At 43.3% G+C, this 7,782-nt stretch overlaps 1 protein-coding gene across 2 annotated transcripts in view; it reads right to left on the reverse strand.

Moving 5' to 3' along the window:
- Notch2 (notch receptor 2) overlaps positions 1-7,203 on the reverse strand; it is a 154,165-nt gene extending 146,962 nt beyond the window's left edge. For both annotated transcript variants that reach the window (XR_013091938.1, XM_076863227.1), the window contains exon 1: positions 6,925-7,203. Coding sequence is in view for 1 of the 2 variants with exons in the window: in XM_076863227.1 (XP_076719342.1) it covers positions 6,925-6,997 (73 nt within the window). In the remaining variant the exon portion in view is untranslated. The remainder of the gene's footprint in view (positions 1-6,924) is intronic.
- Between the last annotated feature and the right edge of the window lie 579 nt (positions 7,204-7,782).

The raw sequence follows: 7,782 nt of genomic DNA on the forward strand, positions 1-7,782 counted from the left end.
GCAAAAATGAAAAATCTTAAAACTAATAGTTAAGGATCCTATCAGAGAATACAAAGAAATGTACATATTTACATAACAAACTAATACAATAATTGCTTTGCTCACCATGACTCAATTAACCCTCTTTCTTAGGTTATTTCTTGTTTTCACTCTTATTTTTAAGGCCACAGTGTGTTTTCTATCACATAACTAATACTCCCCCTCAAAAAGGAGAGAAGAAAGAAAAAAAGACAGCAAGCAAGCCTTCCACCACTACCAAGGAACACTGCATGATTTATCCCATCCAGAGCCCGTGAGGACATCCTTTCAAATCAGAAACCACTTCCTTCTTCCCATCAAGGACAGTGGCATCAAACGTCTTTATAAAAGAAAAAATTCTGGGCCCCTTGCAGACTGTTCAGTTCTGCTCAAGCCCCTAGATTCCCCCTTTATTCTCCTTTTCTCACTCTATTTGCCGGTATAACCTAGACACTTCAAAATCGAGACTGCCTGAAATGAGTGACCTGATATGTCTTCTCAATAATCCATCTGAGAGAAGTACCTGTCACTGGGTATGCACTTACAGGTTCACAAAACTGCACTCTCAAAGGAGGCATCCTTCACAACATTTGAAGACAGAATTCCTTAATGGAAACCAAACAGGCCATGGAACCCCTATGCATTCTGACACCTCAAGTAACATTCTGGTGGAGGGAAAAGAGGTCTTCCTCCAAAGTTATCCATATACAAGCATGTCCTAAGACAGGGAGATTTGGCAGATTATTATATTTTAAAGATAAAACAAACAACTTTATTTGCCTTAAGGGAGAATCAAAGGAGCTTTCTTCTCCCTAGTAAATTAGGCATTCAGGAATACACAGGCATAGTCAAAGGGAAAAAAAATGACCACGGGACCCAGACAAGGCAACCTCTCTATGGCATTCTCAAAAAAAGCAAACAAAAGTACAAAGCAAAACAAAACCTTGATTTTCCAGATTCACTCTGTCTTGATTCCAATTTTCCGTAACATTAGAATCAATTTGGCCATTTCTTGAACACACAAATTCCCAAATACCACTCCAGACCCACTGAATCAGAATCTCCAGAACACTCAGTATTATGATCAAAAGAGGGGTCAGTGAAACATTGCTAGACAATTTTTTTTTCTCCCACCAGGGCCCACTTGGGTAGAAGGTATGCAACATGTAAGCAGCCATCTCAGATAAGATCACTTCATGTTCCTCATTGGGTTTCATTCCTTTTACTGACAGGTGGGTGTCTGTTCAGCAAAGGTTTTATAACCACCTTCTTTGGATTCCTGTACCCAGTCAGTGCTCAAGACCCTGAGAAAAGTTCCTGAGACAATGCCAATGGGTGCAAATCATAAAGAAGCAGATTACAGCTGAATATGAGATCTAAGAATTATAGCTGGTCAAAGATTGACTAAACTGCCTCAGGAGACAGGGAGCAAACTTTCACCAGAGGTGGTCAAACAGAGAGAAGGTATGCTACCACTTGTCCAGGATGTTATGAGAGAATCTCATCAAGCATGGAGTTGATAGAAGGACTAGATGAATTGTGAAGCTCCCATCAACACATAAGCTTACAAATATGAAAATTGCAGTCACTGCTAAGTAACAAAAAGAAATGGCACAAAAGTCTAGGTAGGATCAAATTTCAACTGATGCTGTCTTCAAAAGAGGAAGCAAGAGGGACAAGCCATTGACTCACCATCTATCTCAAGTGTGCCCCAAAGTGGCAAAGCGGGAGCCACAGGTGCTCAACCATCACCTGCTGCTCAGGTGACTCTGCATGTTGGGTGTGTGCCAGACAAGTTCTCCTCTTCTGTAGGACAGAGAAGGGATATGTGTAGTAGAGTCCCTGCCCTCAAGGAACAAAATCTTGTTCCAGAGAAAACTCACATATCATGTGGTTCTCACAAATATTTATTTATCATGTCTAACCTTTAGAGGTCCTCCCTCCAGTGGTGTTCAGGAAATATGCACATATCCTCCTAGTCTAGTAGAAGTTTGTAATAACCAACTTAAGATGAAAAAAAATCAAAATGTCATTAAAACATTAGCTGTAATGTGTAAAAAATACTATTCCAGAAAATGGTCCTCAAGATGACAAAATTACAATATGGCATGACAATTCTGAACAAAATAATAGAATATTGCTGACCTATAGTAGTAATACAGGAAGCAGTAGAAAGACAGAGAGAGGCAGGGGGCGGATGCCAGTGCCTTTGAAGTTAAGATTCCAAAGTCAAAGTGACCTTTATAAATACCAGAAGTGATCAGAAAAAAAGAGAGAAAGAAAACACACTCACACACACACTCAAAATGGCAAGTTTAAATAAAACACATGGGGAAGGGGGAAATTTGGCTCTTCCCTAAGTATAAAGTAAGCAGTGACTCTTGCAAATGCTACTTAAAATTTGTCCCGGAGTACCACGGTAATCCAAAATAAGAAAATGACTAAAAATAATTGTTCAACTGAACAAATATTTACTTACTGAGTGCCTATTAGTTGCCAAGGCACCATGCCAGGTAGAGGAATAGGGATATGAGTATTAGAAGAAACACATAAAAGACACAATTCTTTTCCTCCAGCACACATTAAAATAAGTACTTGAAGCCAAGCACATGCTGTAATCCCAGAGGCTTGGGAGGCTGAGACAGGAGGATCACGAGTTCAAAGCCAGTCTCAGCAAAAGTGAGGCACTAAGCAACTCAGTGAGACTCTGTCTCTAAATAAAATACAAAATAGAGCTGGGGATGTGACTCAGTGGTTAAGTGCCCCTGAGTTCAATCCCCAGTAGCCCCCCACAAAAAAAAGCACTTGAAGATGTATTAGGTATTTTTGTGTATGTAAACTCATTTGTACACAAAACGCATGCAGTATGGAAAGTCGGAAAGACCCAGGACCTGTGGACTAGAAGAAAGGAATTCTATTCTACACTCTATAATGGCTCTATGACCACGGACAAAGTATATGAGAAAATGAAGGAGCAAAACAGTACCTTTCCTACAAAGTTACCAAACCAATTAGCAATAGACCAATGGAAGATTCTTCTTCTGGCTCCTAGTTCCATGAGCCTTCCAAAATGCTACACATAGAGCAGAAAACCTTTTGGTTTCAAATCATTTGCAGAGAAAGGGTAGAAGACAAAAGAAGAATCAGGAAAGGATGGAAGGAAAATAAATGGGCCAAGGTGAGACATCCACTACAGATATCCAGAAAGGAAATGAAACACTTAAATATGAACCATCAACACAACCTAAAGATAACGAAATAAAATCTCATTCAAACCATGTTGGAATTTTTTACTCTAAAACCATTTTGGACAAAAAGATAAAGGCTCCAAAAATTAAATATGTAAATGATCCTCAAGGAAAAAGAGACAACAAAGAAGGAGGAAGGAGAATTTATAATATCATTCAAATATAAGAAAACTTCTACAGAAACAATGGAGATACTTTGCACCCAGATGAACAAGAAGTAATTACATTATATTCTATACCTCTTATGTTAGCAACTTCTGAATTCGGGAGTCAGAAAGGTTAAACACTAGATTGGCTGGCTAAGATTAGGTTCATTGTAGGAATTATTAAATTTATAAAGATCCCATACACCACCTGAAGGCAGAAAAAGTGGAGTTGATCAATGAGTTTCAACCAGGTTCCTGTGTCAAACTCATTTTATAAACCTTAAAAAACATGGAGATTATTAAACATACTGTATGGGAATTCCTGATCATTGAGTCCAAGAATCACTCCAGCTGATTCTGATGCTGCCAGGACACAAAGCTTTGTTCAAGCACAATGGAAGGGTCAGGGAGGAGGATCACTAGGAATGGCATCAGAGAGTGGGAACTAGATCAATGCAAATTTTGTGGGCAAAATAGAATTTCTGTGGGTGTGATATTTTTAAAATGTATTGTAAGACTGCTCTGAAGCATCCAAGCATATCCCACTGAATTTAGACATTCTTTAAACATCCTGAAGTCAGCAACTACAATCCAGGTGAACCAAAAGTTGTTCCTTTATGCCAAGAGAAGCCTACCAAAAAAAGGCAGAAGAGTGGGAAGGGGGTGGAAATTTGTCAACACGTATCAACTTTTTAAAAAAATCAAAACATAAGGAAAAGAAGAGACACTACAAATAACCACTCTCTCCCCAATAGATTCACACCTCAAAAAAGAGGATAAACAATATAGAAAGACAAAGAGAAATCGTTTTAGGGTAAATTTCATCTCTACATGAAAAAAAACAATTGCTCTTTGTAATGTTGGGGTTTTTTAAATATTTGTTTTAGTTGTAGGTGGACATAATAACCTTTATTTTATTTTTATGTGGTGCTGAGGATTGAACCCAGTGCCTCATTCATGCTAGGCAAGTGCTCTGCCACTAAGCCACAACCCCAGCCCCTGAAATGTTTTTAAAAACAATAGAATTCAGCTGAGAAATTATCTAGCAAGCAGCAAAACTAGGGAGTCACTTCCCACTGCAAAACAAAATAAAACAAGGAACAAAGGGTGGTCCTAGATTTGTGTTTAGACAATCAGACAGATGGGCTGACAGCTCCTTGCTTTAGGAACTTGGTGATGTTTAAATTAACACCTGGCCATAAGCCAAACACAGGAACACTCAAAAGTTTGGAAGGGTGTGTTATAATTAATTGGTACCTTGACAAAACACAATCATAATAGGATTCAAGAAGCCTTCACTGCTAGACTATGAGATTTAAGATTTGTACTAAGAAACAAGATTTTTAATCTCTTCTATTATAGTAGTTTAGCACCTAAAGAACACCTGTCTTAAAACCAAAATGACTAAATCCTACCCTTTGAACCAACTTGACTAATACTTTCAAGTTGACCCTCTATAAGGTAAGTAGTTATAGCAGTACCTCACCAGATCAGAAGTATAAAAGGGGATATAGTTCTGTGCACTAGGGTCCTAAAATGAAAGAAGCCCTATGTAGCAGAGTACTTCTCTTTCTGACATCAGTCTTATCACTTAATACTTGTTTGTAATAACCTTACAGTTGTATTGATTATTTCCTACAACCTCTAAAGGTTATGTCTTTAGCCCCATTTCATAGGTGGGGAGATTATAGATCATGAAGACTACATTATTTACTAAACAAAATAAGTTAATGGGAGGCCAAGGACTGGAACCCTCAGAATATTCCATTGATTACATGCCTCTTTATCCTAAATCTACACTTATACTAAACCTTCCACTCAAAGAAAAAGAAAAGGTAAAAGTAACATTACATCATTTTTATTACATATATCAGAAACAACAGTTTTGCTTCATCATCACATAGCCTCCAGATCCACTTCTGAAATTCTTAGGGACCTAACAGTGTATGAAATTTGAACTTTCCAAGAAGTATCTGTTTGGTGCTGAACAACCCAGTACTGTTTTCAGGTGATAAATAACCTTGTTCTCTTTTGAACATCTGTGATTGGCATGTTGGCAGCCTGTTAACAATGAACAAAGACCATATTTTTCTGAAGTTCATCTTCTCCTTTTCTTTGAAAAGAGACATAGTTCAAGCACTAGTTTTTTGGTAAAAGTAAAATCTTCCTTTAGATTAGGCTCAGGAAAAGAAGGGGCCCTTTCAATTCAACAAACATGCACAAGACACCACCCCCCACTAGAAGCACAGAGTTCTGAAAGAATAAACTCAGCTCCTGTCCTGAAAGGACTTTCTGAACACCTATTAAGAGCCATGAGTTTAATATACATCCTTTTAATTAATCCTATTAGCTGGATAATTTCATTCGTGTTCTATTGGTGAGTTAATATAGCAGTTTTGAATCCAGAATTACAAAGCAGAGCTCCTCAAATCCAAGCTCTTTCCACTAAAAAAAAAAAAAAAAAAAAAAAAAAAGATCTAAAGAAATTCAGAATTTAAAGAGTGGGTGGGATGGGTAAAATACGATTCTTTCCTTGCTCCAACCCTGTTAGACTGTTGGGAATATCCAACCATAAAGAGGCTTTTTCTACCGAATCACTTTGAATCAACGTATCCACTTTTCCTCGCTCGCCCCGCCCCACCCCACCCCCAACCGTGCCAAAAGAGCAGCAAATGCCGCTGCCAGGTTGGAGGAGTTGATGATCGTCACACCACATTCCTGGACACAGTCTGAAACAGCAGCAGAACTCCGCTCCTCGGAAAGAATAACAGCAGTTGAAATTTTTAAATCATGTGGTTCAGCATGCAGCCACACCAGTTTCTCTACTGCTCCTGCCTCCACCTTTCAAAGACAGAGCTACACGCCCGACTCATCAACACACTCAACTCATCCAGACCGCCAATCCGGTCAGAGTGTCAAAACTCAGGCGCGCCACAAAACCCTGTCCTCATCCCAACCAAACCCACACACCCCAGACTGCGTGCTTCCCTTTGGCAAAACGAAGTCCGGCAGTGAAGAGACAAGCCCTGGGGCTTGAAGGCCCTGCCCGGCTCGCGGCTGGCCAGAATCTGGCATTCCTTCGCTCTGCCCATCCGCGGCCCGAGGCCGGCGATGGTTCGCCTGGAGCAGTCAGCTCTAGGCTCTCCCCTGACCCCAGGAAACGCGGAACCAAAAGAGCAAAACTGTCCAACTCCAATGCTCGGAAGAGGCAGTTTCTGAACCTCGGTGCGCGGCCTCGCTCAGGCAGAGGAGGCGTGTGTGCGGCCAGTGGCAAAGCCGAGAGGGGGGCGGTGGGGAGCGCGGGGGAGGGGCCCGCCATGAGCAGGGACCCACGATGTCCAAACTTTCTGGAACCAAGTGGCCTCTCTCCGCGCCGGCCGCAGGGCCCTGCCTTCTCTGAAAGGACAGGGGTGAGGAGGAGGTCGCTTCAGGTGGCCGGCATGCCCGCCGAATTGAACCCAACGCTACGCGGCCAGAGCGCGGGGGACAGCGCCCCCCAGCCAGATACTCACCACGCGCCGGGGCCGCGCGGCACAGCCACAGCGCCAGCAGCGCCCACAGGAGAGCGGGGCGCAGGGCGGGCATCTTCTCGATCGCCTCCTCCTCCTCCGCCGCCGCCTGGGCAGATCCACATGGGGAGGGGGTCCCAACCCAGGAGCCCCACTACTTCTCCCCTCCTGAAGCTGCTGCGGCGGCTCACCGCCCGGCACTACGTTCCGAAGCTCAGGCTTGAAAGCCTTGACTGCCTGCACCGCGAGTCCGCCGCTCCCTGGCCGCCGCCTCAGCCGCCGCCCGAAGTTTGGCTGAAACTTTCTCGGGTGTGCAGCGAAGCAGCCTCGTGTGTCCTTCCGCCTCGGCCGCCTCCTCCCACCGCAAAGCCCCGCCCCCTGTCGCCGCAGCCTCAGCCCCGCCGCCTTGGGCACCCAGGGGTTTCCCGCAGGAAGAAGCGCCGGCACGAGCTGCGCGCGGAGGGATCTACTACGAGAACTCAGACACCCCCACTCCTCAACCATCCTTCCCCAACCGCGCCGGGTTCCGACGCGCCTTTACATGGTCCGCGCTGAAGCGCCTGCCTGGGAGGTGCCTCTGCTGAAGGGGGTGGGTGAAGGACTCTGAACTTTAAACACTAGGGTTTGCCAGAATCATGAACTTGTAGGGAGAGACATAACTAACGTTTCCCCTCTCACACGCACACACATCCACCCTCTCCCCTGCCAGCTAGAGGAGTGGGACCAGTGCTGTCAAAGAAGGAAATGGGGGCTAAGGCGTCAAAGTCCATTTAAAAGGAACAGGACCCTCCCCTGGGCTGTTTCTTTAGTTCAGGTTAGATATTTCTTAAACAGCTTGCTTTGCGTAGGAGTGTGCCTGAG

The sequence above is a fragment of the Callospermophilus lateralis genome, chromosome 7, assembly GCF_048772815.1.
Source record: "Callospermophilus lateralis isolate mCalLat2 chromosome 7, mCalLat2.hap1, whole genome shotgun sequence".
In the NCBI taxonomy this organism is placed as follows: Eukaryota; Metazoa; Chordata; class Mammalia; order Rodentia; family Sciuridae; genus Callospermophilus; species Callospermophilus lateralis.